Source organism: Oryzias latipes, chromosome 18 (genome assembly GCF_053564925.1).
Source record: "Oryzias latipes strain Hd-rR chromosome 18, Olatipes_Hd-rR_3.1".
Lineage (NCBI taxonomy): Eukaryota > Metazoa > Chordata > Actinopteri > Beloniformes > Adrianichthyidae > Oryzias > Oryzias latipes.
Genome location: NC_136254.1, coordinates 13,113,812 through 13,131,751, shown reverse-complemented (window position 1 = coordinate 13,131,751; position 17,940 = coordinate 13,113,812). Strand labels below are relative to the sequence as shown.

Below are 17,940 nucleotides of genomic sequence, written 5' to 3'. Positions count from 1 at the left end.
TAGATACACAACTGTGAGAGACAGAATGTAAAAAAGAATCCAGGAAGTTACATTGATTTATTATAAGTATTTGTGTAATGATGTAGAAAATGTGTATTTTTCTCCCACAGACAAACAAGAATTCTGTTCCCCACAGACCTGTTACTTCTCCGTTACAGAGTTGATCAACCAGGACACTACTCATGCTACCCCTAGGGTGCTATATGTGCCTGGCCTTAAGGATGATGTGTGTTTTTTGGGAGCCCTGACTTGGGTCTGGAGTCAGATCTTATATGGTTGCTCAGCTGCAGGAGAGGAGAAGTTTGAAAAGAAAAGATCAAACTTTTTGTGCTTTACACAGATATATTTAATTAACTGTTTTATGCAGGAGGACATCTCAAATGAGAAACGCATCGCAGCCCCTTGCTCAATTTCTTATTTTTCAGAGAAAAGCAGCAGATTCATCTTCTAGTGGTTTGTTTGTACATCCGTCCTGCTCATGACGTCTACAGGAAGACGCGTTCATCTCCAGCTGACCTTCACGTCCGTGAGTCCCGAGTCTGCCAGCCATGAGAGCAGCTGTGAGGGGAACCAGAACTAAGTCAGTTTGTACAGGTCAGAGTTAGCGTGGAATGCGTCACACCTGTGTTCACGTGTTAGACCGTGGCATGTGAGTTTGTGCACATGTCACGCCTCACCTGCTGCAGCAGAAACTCTCTCACTGAAGGAAGGTTGGGGTTGATGTCAGAGCTGAGCTCCAGTTTCAGCACAAACCTCTTCCGTCTGGGAAACAGCTCTAAAAGCCAGAACAGAAACATTCAGCTCACATGAAATTCATATCTGAAATTTTTCTCTGAACCTTTTTTTTTTTAAGAATAAAACCTAAAAATTAGACAGCCACACTTTTTTCTTTCAGAAACTGTAACTTCAGAAAGACAAACCTAAAATGCAGAGAGGCTCAGAAATGTTCAGGATCTTCAGAATTTCTATTGATTCTGTGTTTGCTGCATCATTTCTCTTCCAGATTAACACTGATTGTCAGGAAATAGGAGGAGTCTGACCCACTCAGATCTGTTAATGATCATTAACAAATGTTTCAGTAGATTTTGACAAACAGAGGGATTTTAGCCCTGCTGTCTTTCATTCATGGTTGAAGAAAACAAGTTAGGCGTTACGCTGCAGACACACTAGACACGGAACGCGTGTTCAGGAACGCGCTAAACGCGGGATCTTGAACATGCATATCCCTCCTGGTGTTTGCAGTGGACAAGCAGGGAGGGGTTTCTTCGTCTCTTTCTTCTTCTACTGTTTACTAACGCATGTCTGCCACCTACACCTAAAGGAGCCTTGGTGTGAAATGTCAAAGTGGTATCTCGTGAATCTTGCTTCAGGCTTTTTCTTTCACAGCTCTATTCTAATATATTTATACGTTTTGGTGTTTTATAGTTTCAGCCGGGAACAAACCACATTTATTAATCTCTCCTTCAATATCAATTTATAAACGGTTTGCACTTCCATGAATTAAAAAGGACGTCCATCCATACATCGCTACCAAATCAGATTGGTCAAAGTCTGACCTGGTTTAACTTTCAGCGTGTCTTCATAGACCATGTGTTTTGGACATAGAACCGTGAAACGGTCTTAAAAATCTCCATAGCTACATGCAAGTTTTATATGCAGAAGACCAAAATGCGCTTTTACGTGTTTTTGCATAGACTTTTCATTGAAAGTGGTCGTTTATACGCGTTTAGCTGAGGGCAGTGTGAACGTAGCTTTACTTTGGCAGAGGACGTAGTATTGGTTTGTGCAGGGGAAGTCGTTCCACTTCTCTTTTTCCATGTAAACGCAGCCCTGTGATCTTCCGGCGTTGTTGGGCTGTCCAGCCAACCACGAGGTGTATGATGTGGCACTGCCGTCCGTCCACACCCAGGAGTCCCGGTGCAGGCCGAACCAGGCCTGCTCCACACCGTCACGCTGCAGCAAGGCCTTCACCTTCTCTCCTTCTGCTGGGCTTGTCACATTCGCCAAGTCTGCGTGGTTCAGCCTGCAGAAGCTCTGAGCGTCCAGCCACGATCTCGTCTCAAGCTGTAGCTCGTAGCTGTTCTGCTGAACTGGATGTGGAGAAACAAACGTTAGAGGTGGGTCCATGTTTGACCCTGGCCTTGACCTGTCTGTGCTCACCATTGAAGCAGAGGAAGGGCAACAGTGAGGTGCACGTGTAATCTCTCCAGTAGCCGTCTCTAGAGATGGCGCCACAGCTCTCCATCCCTCCCACATTGTCTGGCAGACCTGCCTGCCAAGGCCGGTAATCGCCCACCTTCACGCCATTTTGTGGATCCGACCATTTCCAGCTATCCACGGCATCATACAGACCAATCCAGAGCCGGTATGTGAAGTTTTGAGTAAGGATGCTGCTGATCTCCTTCATGTCCTCTGGCCCAGATATGGAGGCCATGCCGTCATACATCTGGCTGCAGTACGCTTCAGCATCTTCCCAGGTCCTCCCAACGTCAGACACAACAACGTACTGCCGGAGGAAGCTGATGGTGTCTGGGTAAATAATTAAAACCATTTGTTTTTAAAACTGACTTCATGGTGGAACTGATAGATCTGAACGTACCCAGGTGCAAAGGATTTGTTTATATTAACTGATCCAGAACAGAACAAGTTTACTTTAGTTTTTTTGAACTAAAATGACCGAACCTGCGGTTCAGGGGAGGAACATTCCACCACCTCATCCTTGGACTATGGAAAGGCTGGGATCAGGTTCAAGGAAAAACTTAAACTTCCTTAAAAGTCATTTTTAACCCTTGTGCTATCCTATGGGGTCAAGATGACCCGATCCTTACATTGACGTGTTCTCCCTACCATGACAAAGGTGGATAAAGGTGGAAAGATTTCATGTAATCCATGGACACCAGTGAAGATCACAAATCATTGAAGAAAAAAGGTTCAGAGCACTGTCTAGTGGGTCTAGATGACCCAACTCCAAGGGTAGCACAAGGGTTACAGTGTGGCTAAAAAATGGCATAATCATGTTTAAAAAAGACCTTGGAATGTTTTAAGAATAGATCAAAAGATCGTTGGAGTGGGACCTGAAAAAATGATAAACAAAAGTGAATATGAATGAGCAAAAAAAAAATCCTGATACTTTAATTTAGGTTGAAACTGAAGTAGAAATACAGGAAAAACAAACAAAAAAACACCTAAACTCATTCAGTGGATTTTAAAGATTTCTTACCAATCTGATGTGAAATGTCCACAACCAGAAAAAAGGACCCTGGGGGAGAAAAACGGATGTTTATCAAAAACATAGAGCGTCAGTTTTTTGAGTATTTAATCAGATGAAGAACAAACCAAAAAAGAGAAGCTTCCACAGAGCTCGATCCATGATCCACATAGATACACTGACCTTTATGTGTGCGGGACCAGGATGATGCAGCAATCAAGCTTACTGGTTTGGATAATCAGTCATCCAGTGACATTTGCATGAAGATAAACTTTTAGGAAGAGAGCTCAGGTTCTTCTGTTTGTGGGTCTGTGTTGAACAAAATAATCCAGAGGATTAAATCTCTACAGGTCTGAAAATGCTAAAAAAAGAAAAAGCTAAATAAACATCAGACAGAGTTTTGTTTTGACTATAATCTAGTTCAGATCCATCTTCCAGATTGATATCCTTCAAACTTCTGATTTGGGTCTTCAAGTCTTACCCCCCCCCCCCCACCCCATTTTGAACCTTCCTCCTGTGTAGTGAATGTTTGGCTTCTCCTATGGTGGTTGGCGGCGCTGGTTTGAATCCCGGCTGGGTTCTCCTCGTGCACCTGTGGGTTCCCTCCACCAGACCGCCAACGTGCTTCATAGGTCAATTGGTGTCCCAAAATTGCCCCTGGGTATGAATGAGTGTGGGCTTGCATTTGGTGATGACCCGTTCAGCGTGTGCTGGCTTGGCTGCTGAAGCTCTGAGCTTGAAAGGTGGGTTCTGAAAATGGTAGATGGGTTTCTGGCCACAGCGCGATGATTCTTCGGCTCACAGATGGAAAAAAAAAACTTTGACATTTGTAATTATTCAATGTTTTGACTTTAAAACAAAACCCTAACCCGGTTATCATAACCATTTACAGCGAACGGTTGGAAAAAAGAAAAAAAATCTGCAATCCCTTCAAACTGAACCTGAAAGAGAAAAACAGTCCAGAGAAAAGATGCCAGTTCTTTTAGATTTTATTACAAAAACAGGATTTTCAGAGTCAAAAGTACATCATACCTACCCCCCCATGAGAGAAAACATGAAAGTGTGACAGGTGGTGTGAGTCTGAATGCAGGAGTTTACAAATCCCATAAAAAAGAACAGGAAACGTGCATCTGCACACCCCCCCCCCCCCCCCCATTTAAAAAAGGCAAGTGCTCAACTTCAGCTTCAACTTTAACAAAAAGATGAAGACGAGGAATCAGGATGTTTCCATATAAAACAATTGGCAGAGAATATTCCATCTTTTATTATCACTCATTAAGAAAAAGATTTTTCAACTGAACATAAACAGTAAAACCAAATTTAACAAACACACACAACCAAGACGCCTGGTGATGAAACAAAGAAGAGCGATGAAGACCAACTGTCCTGCTGCCGGTTCTCTTTTTACAACCATGATGCACCGGCAAGCCACGCCCACAGGTTTCTGCATCTATGTACACATTTGACATATGGGGGGGGGGGTTTGGGGACACGGAGGAATCCTGGGGTTTGGCAGTACGCATGGATGTGCGTGTGTGTGTGTGTGTGTGTGAGTGAGATGTTTAGTTTCGCCGCTTCTTCTTGGTGGGTGGGGGGGCTGGTGCTGTCCGACCCTTCCTCTTCTTGTTGGACGGGTCTTCGTCCTCGTATTGACTCTCTCTGTCAGCTAGAGGGCAGCAGAGAGAGAACGGCTTTAATAAAGATGGGTTCACATCAAACGCCATTGCGCGGCAGGGGCGTCCGCTAATATACAGACATGGTCACAGGTCCTGTCATGCAATTTGAGGGTCAGGCGCGGCGTGACGGTCTGGGAGCAGCTGATTTTGGGCAGAAGAGCGAAAGGTCCATTATAAATATCTGAACTTCAGCAAAGGTTTGGTGTCGTGTACACCAATCAGGAACTCAGCTTTGTGATGTGTGATCTGTGATGATGTAATCAGTGGGAGGAATCCAGAACCAACATAGAGAAGCTGATCGTTCCCCTTCTGAACTTTTTGATAATATTCTTCTCTGGATCAAGACAATAGTAGGGATGTCCCAATCCAATAATGTAATTGGAAACCGGGCCAATCACCTAGTTTTTAGAATCGGATGTTTCGTCAGGGATCGAAAATTTATTTTAATCTTATTATAAACAGCGCTATAAATTTCAAGCTTTATTTTATGAACACATTTTGTGGGCAAGTGTCCAGCAGTGAATTCATCAAAAACAGCTGGAGGATGAATATTCGCCGCATGAATGGCGTTTGGTTTAAATGCAGCACAAGTCATCGTCATCCTCCTCCTCGGCTGCAGCTTCAAACTTCTCCAAACATTTGCAAATTGGAAAGCAAACATGGACTTATTTGGTTCCAAAACCAGAGCCCATTTGCCTGCACACACAAACCTTTGCGAGCTTCCTCCTCCAGCTCGTCCCAGTCTTTGCCGCTCTCCTCCTCGCTGCCCAGCGACGCACTGTAATCTGAAAGCACACAATCAATCAGACTCCGCCCACAGGCTCAGCGCAGGCAGGGGCGTTCAGACGTCCTACCAGAGTCTTCCGTTTCTGAGCTGTAGTCCTCATCACTGTCCTCCTCCTCTTCCTCTTCTTCATCAGCTGATGGGTTGAACGTTTCATCCTCAATTTCAGACTCCGAGTCTTCCTGCGCATCACTTCCCTGAGAAACAACACGATGGTTAACAGGTCGACACTGGAAAAGGACGATGGTTTTCCCAAAAGAACGCTCACCTCACTGTCAGGGTCCAGGAACGACCAGCCGCCCTGCGCAAAGAAGCCCTCGGGATCGTCAACGATGGTCTTCATGATCTTGGTCCAGTTCAGAGACTGAACTCCTTCAGTGTATTTGATGTCACACGAGCTGAAATCAGAAGAAACAACGTCAAAGCTCTGCCTCTCATCACCCGATTGGTTTTTATCCATTGGCCTTACTTGAGCCACTCCTTGATTGGATCCAGTGAGTTGACAGGCACGGCGTTGATCATGGTGACCTTTTTGTTGTAGTCCTTGTAGACGATGACAACGTCAAAGTTCTTCAAGTGGAACTGCACACGCTCAAAGTGGACGAGCTCCACTTCATCCAGAGTCACCACGAACGGAGGCTGAGAAAACATTGGGGGGGGGGGGGGGTGTCATTTTACAGATACTTCCTGGTACATTTCAGAATAAAAACGCCTCTCGTGAAAAGCTTTACGCACCCATTCAGTGACGTTAACCAGAGAGCTGGAGGTGGGCTGCAACAAGCAGGTGCTCCTGTAGGGGGCACCCTGGAACCTGAAAGCATTTAATAGTCAGCGAATCCATTCAGAGTTCCTCCTTTACAACCCCCCCCTCCATGACCTCTTCTGAACTCACCCCAGGTCTCTGAAGGGGACTTCGAACTCCAGCTCCTCCTTTGTCAGCGTCTCCACCTTCTCGATGAAGTTCTTGAAGGCAGATTTCAGCTTGTGCCTCATCTCGCGCTCCATCTGCTCGGCGTACAGGTCGTCGCGGTCGTGCATGTGCTGGTGTTTGCCCAGGTCCGTGGTGATCTCGCCCACCTCCGTGTAGAACTGCACGTCTGTGTGTCGCCGTTTCCCAAACATGATGGCGTTCTGTAAGGCAGAATGGTCAGGTTGAGCAAATGAGCTGAAGGACAACAAATCAGAGACGCTTCAGAGGTCACATGATGGAAACATCTGAACTTTCTAATCAATCATCTTTTGATCCATTTTCAAAGTGTTCTCAGTTGTATTTTAATTAAGATTATGTCGTTTTCAAAACCAAAAAAACCTGTGCTACCTACCATGTGTGATGATTCACAAGATTTTAATCTTGTGAATTCTCAACTTTATTCTTGCTAAATTCTGACTTTTATCCCCTCATAAATAATAACTATATTATTGTAAAAGGTATTTATTTTTATGGCGGCCCTAATACTTTATCATATTAACCTAATTTAAACTGCACTGCCTTTTTCTTCTTAGCTAAAGGGAAAACTTGGACGCCTTTGTCAGCCGTACCTTCAGGTGGAAGTGCAGCACTATGATCATCTCGCCGTCGCACGGCTGGAAGATGGCATGTTTGATGTTGTTGTAAAGGATGTCCACCTTGTCTCCGCGTACGGATGTGAACCTGAACCCTGAGCAGAAAAATAAAGATGGCTGTTTGTTAGGATTCCTCCTCTGAGGGTGGTTTCGGAAGAGTTTCCCTTCAGGCTCATTGGTGAAGACAACCAACCGTTGGTGTGGGCCTCCAGAGAGCCCTGCATCCTCTTCTGAGCGATGTTGGGTCTGATGTAGAGGTCTTTGAGTTTGGGGTTGCTGCGGTTCAGGTTGATGACCAGCGAGTCCTGCTTGACGATGCCTTCCTTCTCCTTCTCCTCAGCCTCCCGTGTTTTGTAGCGCTTCTGCACCTCCTTGATGATGCGGAAGGCGTTCTGCAGGTTGGTGGAGGGCACGGAGGTGTCGCCAGGAGCTTTGAGGTTAGATGCTCGGTATGTTCTGTGGACAGAAGAACCAAAAAGTTCCAAACTGCAATTAAGATGGGGGAAAAAAAAGAAGTGAATTCGTCAGGGGCGCTCACATTTCTTTGACAAAAGTGGCGTCTGGGTTGGGGAAGATGTTTCCTTCCTGTCGCCCCAGAGAGCTGCCGGGAACGTAGAAGTTGATCCTCAGGTAGGTGTAGTCTCCTTCTACAGACATGCTGATGTTCTGCAAACACCAAAGAGAATCGGTGAAGACGGCCGTGAAATGAAGGAGCCCCCCACAGTTTAACAGCAATGTCCTCCACAGACCTTGATGGTGGCGATGTGGAAGGGCGTGGCGATGCCGAACACCGGCATGATGACCGTCTCGTACTTCTTGTCGATGTAGATCTTCATGTCTCTGATCTCCTTTTCTCTGGGCATCTGGGACACGTTTTTGTAGGACACATTGGATTTTCTGGCTCTGGGAGGAAAAGGGAAGAAACTCTGAACTTCTGGCACATGAGCAGACGGCCAGAACGCGGCACCGGGGGCTGGGGGGGCATCTCATTAGCCCATAAAGCAGTTGTTTCCTAAACTGAAGGAGTAATGCTACAGACACAACGGCCAAGTGATGCATATACAACAACTGCAGCCTAAATGGACATTCTTGAAAGCGCTTTTAGCCCATTATGCTCACACTGGACACGCAGGGAGGGGCCTGTTCTTTTTCTACCATTAACTAGCGCATCCCCACCACCTACAGTTGGAAGAGGCTTGGTGCAATATTTTGTTAATCTTGCTCCAGGCCTTTTCTTTCACAGCTCTATTCCAATGAAAGACTTGGTGTCACAAACTGCAATCCTTCATTTCTCCTCCATAATGAATTTTTTCATTATGGATCACCCAGATCAACTCACACCAATCACTGTTTTGTATGTAGAGCACAAAAATGGTCAGAAATGTGTGTAACGTCACGTGAATGTGGGAGATTTTAAACACCACTGTTCATTAGAAATGGCTGCTTGAATGCGTGTTGGGGGGGCGGTGTGACCGTAGCTTCAAATGTCAGAAAAAGCATCTCAATAAATGAACCAAATGAAGGAGCGTTGAGGTCACTTGGTCCTCAGGGTATGTCAGAAATGTTTTCATGGAGGTTGCGTTCATGCCAGGAGTTAAACCACCACCCCCCTCCCACACACACACAAACACACACACACACACATAGCCCAGCTCACTTCTGAATGTGCTGCTCTCCTTTCTGCTCCGTCAAACGCCGCTTGGCTTCTTCGTTCAGGTGGTTGGCCAGCTCCTTCTGGTGAGCCCGCCTCTTCTCCTCCGCCGTCATCTCATTCTGTGTTTGAAGAGGAGCAGATGAGTGAGAAAAGGGGAGGAGCCAAAGCCTGGGACAGGGACGAAAATGTCTGAACCAATGGGGTCAAGTCCCACCTCCACCAGCTTACCCTGGTTCTGTCTGCCAGCAGGGCGGCGCTCCGAGCTCCCTTCCCCAGCAGCTCCTCTGCATCGTCGCCATCTTCATCCTCATCATCCTCATCGTCATTCTAAAGAAATCAAAAACTAAAAAACTGCAGTACGTTCTATAAAGAATCTACTGTAGGACACCCCCCCCCCTTTAAAAAAAACCACCACCTACCTTCAGAAAAATCCCCACGTTCTTGATCTTCTTCTTGGCGGGGGTGAGGACAGCGGCCACCTCCTCCTGTCAGAGAGCAGAAAGCTGAGGCCAGTTTCTCTATGCAACAATGAACTAAAAACCGAAGGGGAGGGGCATCCTCACAGGTGCCCCCACCCTCCAAACAAGCACCTCAATAAATGGGATGGAGCATCATGACAGATTACAAAATAAATAAATAAAACATTTTAAAAAACTGAAATACAAATGTTTGATCTCGAGTTTCCCGCATTCAGATCCGTGTTTGATGGCAGCAATTCTCCTGGTCCAGCCCCACACGGCTCCGAGTGGACTTCCAAGAAGCTCACTCCTGATTGGCAAAAGTGGTTGCCATAGAAACGATGACCCAGATCAACTCGCACTCATCACTGCTTAATGACGCCATCTGGCTCCAACAGGGCAGCATCGGTATTGTGAAAAAATGGAGACTGAAGAGTCTTTTTCTATGGGCGACGTCACAGTTCTCATATTTAGTCATCCATCACTGAACACAGAAGGACTGGTGGGTGTGAGGAAACTTTTTGAGGAAGGACTCACCTCGTTGATCTGGACCGTGTCTCCGATGAACAGGGCGTACTTCTTGAGCTCGTCCTTCTTGGCGTCTTTGTTGACGAGGTCGGCGAAACCCAAACTGATGCTGAACACCATCCCTACAGGAACATATCAGCTGTGGTTCACAGAGGAACTCTAACAGGCTTTGGATGAGCTCTGCGTCTCACCTTTCTTCAGCTTGTACTGGTTTTTAGCGTTCAGAACCAGCGAGCCTTCTCTGAACTCGATTCCCATGGCAAAGCTGTAAGACAGAATGAGTGAGGGCGGGATGGGCTCGAGAGCGACCACACAACGGGGCTTCCAGCTTTACCTTTACAATGATATATATAGATAGAACTTTTCCTTGATACAAGAGTCTATTGCAATACTTATTTTTAAGGTTCCAAAATGAACACTCGCCAGATGAGAGTATTTTCTCCTCTTTGGTGAGTAAAAGTTAGAGGGCAGCAGCAGCAGACAGATCAATAAAAAGTGGTATTTTCTAAATAATAACAGAATTGAATCCACTGTTTTAGCAGCGTCCTTGTTTAGTTCCAGGGCTGGTGTTACACCAAAAACTGTGACCTGACAGATGAGGTGCTGCATCTCCCCACCCCGTTCCCTCGTGAGAGCTGCAGCTTTAATGTCAATGATGTACAATACCAATAAACATAAACATGATACTGTTTTCAGACTGTTTTTGTTTGATTTACTCTAAAATGTGATCACCTGGAAGCAGAATTAAATCTGTTCTTGTGTTTTCCCTGCATGTTTGAATTAAAGTTAGATGACAATAAAGACAAGTTCACACCATTTAGAAATTACATTTATGCACTTTCATTTTCTTCTATAAAAATTCAGATGGTATTTCTGTACAAAATGGTGTTCTACTTTGACCGCTGACTCAAAACTTAGATTCGGCCTCAGTGTGGAGGTATTGCAGTTATTTCAGGTCTGATCAAAACAGAGTAACATGAACCGTGCAGAAGGCATGTTCCTTCTGAAACTAGAAATAGTTCTCTTTTAAAACTTGAAGGCTTTTGCTTTAACTTTCAGTTTAGTTTGTAGTATAAATGCTATTTCTCATCTTAAAAAAAGAAAAGAAAAAGAAAATGGTTGCTTCGTGCTCCTTCAGAGAATTTGTTATGTTTAAAGTATGATAGGAAATAGATATTTAAATCCAAACAACCTGCTGATGATTACACATTTGTCTTATATTTGTCAAATTTGACCAATAGAGTTATTAGGATTATATAGTGATATATAGTTATTGCCTGATAGAAAAAAACCTAGATTGTGATACAAAAAATTCCACATCGTCCAGTTTTACCCAAGGTTTTTGGTCAGCTTGGACACCAGGTCAGGCTTCTCCTTCTTCACAAACTCTAGAACGGCGTTGTAGGCGTCGCAGATCTTTACGCCTGCAGGAGAAGGACAGAAATGTCACCATCACACAATCTAAACCAACACAACTCTACTGCTGACCTCTAACCCCAAATCAGGATGTCTAAAAAGAAAAAAAAAAAAAAGGAAATCTTCTGATGGAGATTCAAGATGACTCCTAAATCATGACTTCAGTCAACACGGCTTTTTATGCAATTTGGATTATGATCTAAATATTGTCACTTTAGCCTCTTCAGGCTTTTAAAGGACAGGAGGCTCTGCAGAAAAAGCCGTCCTGTCAGATAAACAGATTATATCCAGGCTCTGGTGAGTCGAATCGATTCTGGAATTCTTGGTGATTCCCAGCCCTAGTCAGAAACCCTGATCCTCGTGAGCTACTGCCCTGCAGCCAATCCTGCTTCAGTAATGGACCCGGTTCCCCCGATCCAGCTAATCAGCCATTACTGAAGCAGGATTAGGAACAGGGTTGGAGAGCACAGGAACTTTAGATGAAAGGACTGCAAGTCTTTTCTAGTCGTTACATCTCTATGCAGGTGTTACTGCATCTTTATCTGCTATCTTCTTCCTTTCCATCTATTGCAGCTGTAGGCAGCAAAACTTTAGGTGGAAAAAATTAAGATTTGTTGTTAAATCATTAAAAGCAACACTAACATTTATGTTTTGTTTACTGCTGAAGTGAACCAGGCAGTTGACAGAAAAATGTTTGAGTCTGACATTCAAGCGACATATCGTTCCTTTCTTTGAAAATCTTTGTGTTTTTATCTGTTCTGTTTATCTGGTATTAAATACATTTTAATTTCCATGCATCCAGGAAAAAAGAGATTGATATACCAACCATTCAGACATAATAAATTACATCTAAATAGTAAAAATGATGGAACGATTCACAAAACGTTTGTAACTGTTCTAAAAGATCTGCACACACACACAAACGCAAAAAGGATTTTTGTTTGGAATGTTTTCTAAACTAAAATTCAGAGGAAGGACAGTTCCTTCGATCATCTTTAAATGTTTCGACTAATAGACTGAAGTCCACCTGACCACAAGACTTTACAAGAAAACGTCCACCAGAACCTAAAGTTCCCACAGTCACAGGCAGCTCATGAACGCACCGTGCTTCAGCTCCTTCAGCAGCTCCTCCTCCACCTGAACCAGGAAGTTGTAGTTGTCCTGCATCTCCTGGGACGGGTCCACCATCAGGGTCCGAACTAGGTTGGAGCAGTAGGACTTGTAGCGGATGCCCATGGCACACGTGATGGCACCAAAGTGCATGTGGTTCTTATCACTGAGACGACGGTATCAGAAAATAAAGAAAGAAATAAGTCAGCCAGTGCGCTTTATGAGGAGCCACAAATCAGGAGGATTTCTTTTTAGCCATTTTACTTTTGGATATCCAGGTCTGAACACTTTAAACATCAACCAGAACTGACTCACTGCGACCTATATGGTTGAAATAAAACACATTTTATTTAAAAGTGATTAAAGCTGTGACGGAACAAAGAAACAGCTCCTTCCTTTGAGGTACAGTGCCACCTGGTGGTGACAAGCACAAACTGCACCAAGAAGAAGCTCCTTTGAAAAACATGCTGAAGTTGAACACTCTCTTCAAACAGGAACCCTCTCCAGGCCTGATGTTGAGCTAACAGTCCTCACACAGACCTCCTCAAACCAAAAAATTCCCTCTATCACATTAAGGGATTCTGGAAAATTCTTCAGAGCTGGAGCTTCCTTGAGCTTTCTGATCAAACCTCTGACTTTTGAGTGATGAGCTGCTGTCAGAAAAGAGTTTCTACGGGACTTTGTGCCAGAGCCATCACTCACCTGACCACGCTAAACTTCAGACTGTAGTTGCCCCCACTCTGGATGATGGGGGGGTAGCACATCTCCACTGTGGACGGGTCTGCACCGCCCAGGTACTTCTTCTCCTCGATGGCCTTCTCCACCGACTCAGCCAGCTTGCTGTGACGCACTTTCTGTTGAGGAACAGATGCATTCAAACAGGGAAAGCCAGCACAGCGCCCGTCTCAGGACCACCAAAGCCGCAGTCCGTGGGTTTACGAAGAGAAAGAAGATCTGATGTTCCCGTATGTTGACCTGCAGAGATCTCCGTTTGCCCCGCTCCTCTCACCTCGTCGGCATCAACGATCTCCATGACGCGCTCCTTGAAGAACTTGGAGTAAACCTCGCTGGTGATGGCGGCTGCTTTCTTCATCAGACCCAGCTCCCCGTCCTCCTTCACCGCCATGGTGTAGGCCACCACGGCACTGATATCCACCTGCACCCACGTGGCAGCGGCGTGATCACAGAGGCGTGAACAGAGGAAGCTGGCCTGGGCATCTGCTCGCGTGCCCCCTTACCTTCTCCAGACCCTCAGCGTTGAGCGCGTCGCCCCAGCTCTTCATGTAGTCTCCAGGAAACTTGTCCTTGCTGAAGATTCCCACCGTCTTCCCCTCTCTGCTGCCCTTGATCGCCTCAATCATCTTATCAAAGTTGGCTTTGTTGCTTTCATTCTGAAAGGCGAAAGGTCAAAGCTGGTGAACAAATCTTTGCTTCAAAGTCTGACAGCTCTACATGAAAAACTCCCCGACTCACCTTCTCTCTAGTGAGCAAAGTGATGGGCGGGGCTCCATTGGCGTTCTCGTTGCCTTTGGTTACAGCCACCTGTTTGAGGAAGTCCACCTTCTTCTTGCTGGCCAGGAAGATGATTTTGGTGTCACAAAACACCATGATGGTGTCCGTGAGCTCGTAGCCAAACAGCCAAGTCTGAGGGCCAAAAGCATGCCGGTCAGCTGAAAATACGGCGGCCCGTCTCTGGCCTCCCCTCAGACCCTGGAAGCTCACCTGTATGGCGGTGGATTTGGCGTACACGATCTCCTCATCGACCCCCACAGAAACTACGATGGCATCAATTTTACCAAACTCATCCTCTCCTTTCTAGAATGTACACAAAGACACACATTCATTGGAATTACGGTCAGGCTAAGCCAAAAAAAAAAAAAAAAAAAAAAAAAAGACTTTTTTCCCACTAAATGTGATTTCCAATGTTAACTGTCTTTTTTTTTTTTTCCTCCTTTCTCAGTATACTTTTTTACAAAAATGACAAACTACATCTAAAAAAAACTATCACTTTAACATCTCCTTTGAGAGTTCACCTGCTTCAGGTGTAAAAAACTAATTCGCTGTTGTTCTACCTTTGTTAGCAACAGTTTTCACACATTTTTTGCATCATGCAATTTGTTGCTCCAAGTCTGAAGTCACAAAATTGAACGAGTTCCATTTAACTGTCTTTTTCAGAGTAGAAGTCACAGTGAACTAGCACTCAGGAGAGACTTGTGTGATTTTTTTTTAACATGAACAGGCTCATATGTGTTATTTTCCCACCAACAACCAGTTGCTCTTCAGCGGTTGTTGCTGCTAGAAGGCACTGTAAGTGTATGCATCGGTATTTGTGACTGACAGCAACAGAGATGAATGAAGCAGCGTCTTTAAGAACAAAAAATGGAGGAGAATCTGATCGTCGTCTTCCTGAGCTTTGTGATATTTTTCTTACTTGCATCTAGACATTATTATTGTTTTTCATTTTTCCTTCCTCCGACTAATGCGGGACAGCAAGTCATCAAACTGGGTTACAGAGACGAGGAAGTACAGCTGAAAGCGCCATCATTCACACGCAGTGGAAAAAAAAGATTGCTAGACATTTTTTTTTTTAAAGGACTGAAAGGTCTTATGAACCCAGCCATGGAGATGTGTTTACTGAAGCTTTTGTAGAACTCTTCAAAATATCTCTTGTCGTTTCATTTCATTGTGAAAGAGTTATCCGGTCAATGCTTCTATGTAGCGATGAGGCTAAAAACTTGACAGTAGCTTCTACCACACGTGAAAGCGCCTCCAGCCGATGAACACATTTTTGGACAAGCATTGAGCATCTGCTTTGGCAGCAAACACAGATGTGACGCATGAATCGGGTTTGGTGTGAATGCAGTATTACGCCGGGGTTGGCAGAGTTGTTCTACAAACATATTCCGGAGCGATTTATATGTGGGGGGGTTTCCCCCCTTCTTTTCTATGCATTTTTTTTTTGCTGATGCGACTTGTGCTCCGGAAAAACGTATAGTCGGATAAATAAATAACTGGGGAAAAAACAGATCTGCTATTTTCATGTCTGCGCATAGCGAGAAATGGGCAGGCTGACCTTACTCTGAACAACAGAAGTCCAAGAGAGCTGTGAAAATAAAATCCAGATTTATCAATATACACACAACAAATTCAAATGTATCGATGAGATTGATTAAATAACCCAGCCCTCCACTCAGGTTTGGTGTGCATTCACCTTCTACTCCTCCTTTTTCAGGGATCTGACTAGACTAAGAGGCGTTATAACCTCAGCTCGGAACTTTCTGCCCTGAAATAAATGCATCTTTAGGTTCCCTGGATGATTCATAAAAGTACTACTGTGTTAATTAAAAACACAAACTTGGAAATGTGTTATGCATTCTTTAACATTTTAATCATGAACAATGGCTTTTGGAATCTCTCAGTCTTTAATGAGGCAAATAAAACACTTTCAGCTGCCCTCCATTGGAGTTCTGCTCCTTTACAAGGTTGGGTCAACAAAAAACTTTATTGAAATGAACACACTCTAAGGCATGATTAGACATTAGAGGAAAGCCATTCATGCAAGTTTGTGGCTTCCTCCCACAGTTTAGACACACGACTGGCCTAAATCAGAGTTTGGGTCTTGTGGTTCTGGGACTGATTGTGGGGGGGGGGGGGGGGGGGGGGGTGCTGTGCTTGTCTTTGCAAGGGGCCACAGAGACCCTGATCAGGATGAAGCAGGGGTTGATGATGAATGGAAGACAATCTAATCCTGAGTTTGTGAAACAAATAGATCTAGGGGTTTGGTTGTGATGTTTGACCTTAAACTCCTCACAGCACAAGGGGCTTCTATCAGTAACTTAGTAACCTGTTACTCTACCCGAACCATAACCTAAAGTTTTCAGGTGAAAAAAGGCAGCATATATGAAGCTGAAACTTTGGTCTGGGATAAAAGTTCATCTGTAAGAATTGAGTTTCCAAACCCGCACATGCCGCAGAAACGAGTCCCATGCTGGCGCCGCGCGCTTCACATGGAGCCGGGATGCTGATGCTGTGATGCTAATTGTTAGCATCCTAGATTAGCATGTAGCGCTGGGACAAAGTGCAAACCGGCAGCAGCTGAACTTTAGCTTCAACTCACTCAGCCCTGTGATCGGTAGAACTTTATCGGAACCATTTCATTGAAATGTGTGTGTCCATTTCGATGAAGAGCGGCCATAAGCCGTCGTACTCCGTTAGCTGGTTGGTGAAGTTAACAAGTTAGCAGACTAGCTAACCCACTGACTGAATGAGAGGACCGCAGTGCTAACATGAGGCAGTCGCATGCGGGACCGAGGATCCCTGCGGGTATCTTACCAATGTGTCCTAAAAGATTCGCAAAACAAACACCGACCCGTAACTGCACGGTCTGGAGAACATCAGCGTTCGCACCCTCAACGCTCCGCTGGGTCCGGTGTGAACCCGCGGCTAACTCTCTCTGGGCTCCCACAGCGGCTTCATCATGTCTTCTGCTCAAAAATTACCTCTAACCGGGTTCTGCAGCACACCGACCCGCTCCGGGCCGAGCGCGGCTCACCTTCCAGTTGCTGTATAGCCTTTTGATGCGGCGGTAGTACGCTTCCTTGTCCAGGTTAACCGCCATGGCGAGCGCTCTGCTGCGAACTCCAGCTCCCGGCTTGGCCTCCCCAGCAGGCCGGATGAGGATGATGATGATGGTGAGCTAACAACAACGCACTTTCCTTCCACGCCTGCCGAGGTCCGAACGGCACTGACTGCAGATGCGCTCGGCTTTATAAGAACCGCAACCTTCTAGCTACGCGCTCATGCAAGAACCAGCGACGGGTTAAGAAAATGATCAAAATTACTCAAATTCAAACTGTTCATCTACCACTGTTTTCATACACCAATCAGTTATAATTAGACGCTCACCCCTCCCTCTCTACAGTCCGAGCCTTTTCCCTCCCCCTCTGTGCATATTCATCATTGAGATCAGTATACTTATCCACTAAATCTCCATGGTAACCATTGAATAAAAGTGTAAAGTAAGCCTAACAGAATTCAAAATAAAACTGCCATTTTTATTTTACTTCAACGCGTTTAATACATTTATTTTATTCATAATGACGTATTTTGTTGTAAACCGCAGTGTCGCCACAGCGCCCCCTGCCGTGTGTTGACTATCAATCTTTCCCGCCACGAAGGACCTTTCCCGCCACCATCTTCGAAAGGTTCTGCTGACGTAAATCTCGCGATACCACGTCCACTTGGCAGCCTCCAAGATTTGCGGGGGAAATTCAACAAGTTTTTTTTATTGAATCATTGTAAAATGTTAAAATCAAGACGTCTCCATCTTCAGAAAAACACTATCATGTCATGTTGAAACAACAGTAAAGGAACACATAGAGCACATCAAAACTCTGAACTCTTACATGAAATCAATTAAATGAAAAAATAAAATAAATAAAACAAAAGTTGTGAGGGGTTTAATCTAAGAGTTTAAACAATTGTAGCATATAGTAGCATATTGGATTTTTTTTCTTCTCCTTGCGGTGTTGGTATCTTGGTTA

At 44.9% G+C, this 17,940-nt stretch overlaps 2 protein-coding genes across 2 annotated transcripts; both read right to left on the bottom strand.

The window, feature by feature from the left end:
- Nucleotides 1-322: 322 nt before the first annotated feature.
- On the bottom strand, nucleotides 323-3,398 carry LOC105356453 (C-type mannose receptor 2-like). The gene is made up of 5 exons (XM_023966261.2): nucleotides 3,221-3,398; nucleotides 2,161-2,529; nucleotides 1,758-2,090; nucleotides 678-775; nucleotides 323-558 (listed from the first exon to the last, which is right to left on the bottom strand). The coding sequence occupies exons 1-5, from the start codon at nucleotides 3,291-3,293 to the stop codon at nucleotides 502-504; spliced, it is 930 nt and encodes a 309-aa protein (XP_023822029.1). The 5' UTR covers nucleotides 3,294-3,398; the 3' UTR covers nucleotides 323-501.
- A 783-nt stretch (nucleotides 3,399-4,181) lies between these two features.
- Nucleotides 4,182-17,347, bottom strand: supt16h (SPT16 homolog, facilitates chromatin remodeling subunit). The gene is made up of 24 exons (XM_004079948.5): nucleotides 16,950-17,347; nucleotides 14,120-14,212; nucleotides 13,871-14,041; nucleotides 13,636-13,788; nucleotides 13,407-13,553; nucleotides 13,100-13,251; nucleotides 12,391-12,563; nucleotides 11,205-11,295; nucleotides 10,063-10,136; nucleotides 9,881-9,993; nucleotides 9,305-9,370; nucleotides 9,114-9,212; nucleotides 8,889-9,004; nucleotides 7,981-8,134; nucleotides 7,770-7,897; nucleotides 7,425-7,687; nucleotides 7,208-7,326; nucleotides 6,561-6,799; nucleotides 6,404-6,479; nucleotides 6,138-6,307; nucleotides 5,937-6,066; nucleotides 5,739-5,865; nucleotides 5,595-5,669; nucleotides 4,182-4,874 (listed from the first exon to the last, which is right to left on the bottom strand). The coding sequence occupies exons 1-24, from the start codon at nucleotides 17,013-17,015 to the stop codon at nucleotides 4,771-4,773; spliced, it is 3,099 nt and encodes a 1,032-aa protein (XP_004079996.1). The 5' UTR covers nucleotides 17,016-17,347; the 3' UTR covers nucleotides 4,182-4,770.
- Between the last annotated feature and the right edge of the window lie 593 nt (nucleotides 17,348-17,940).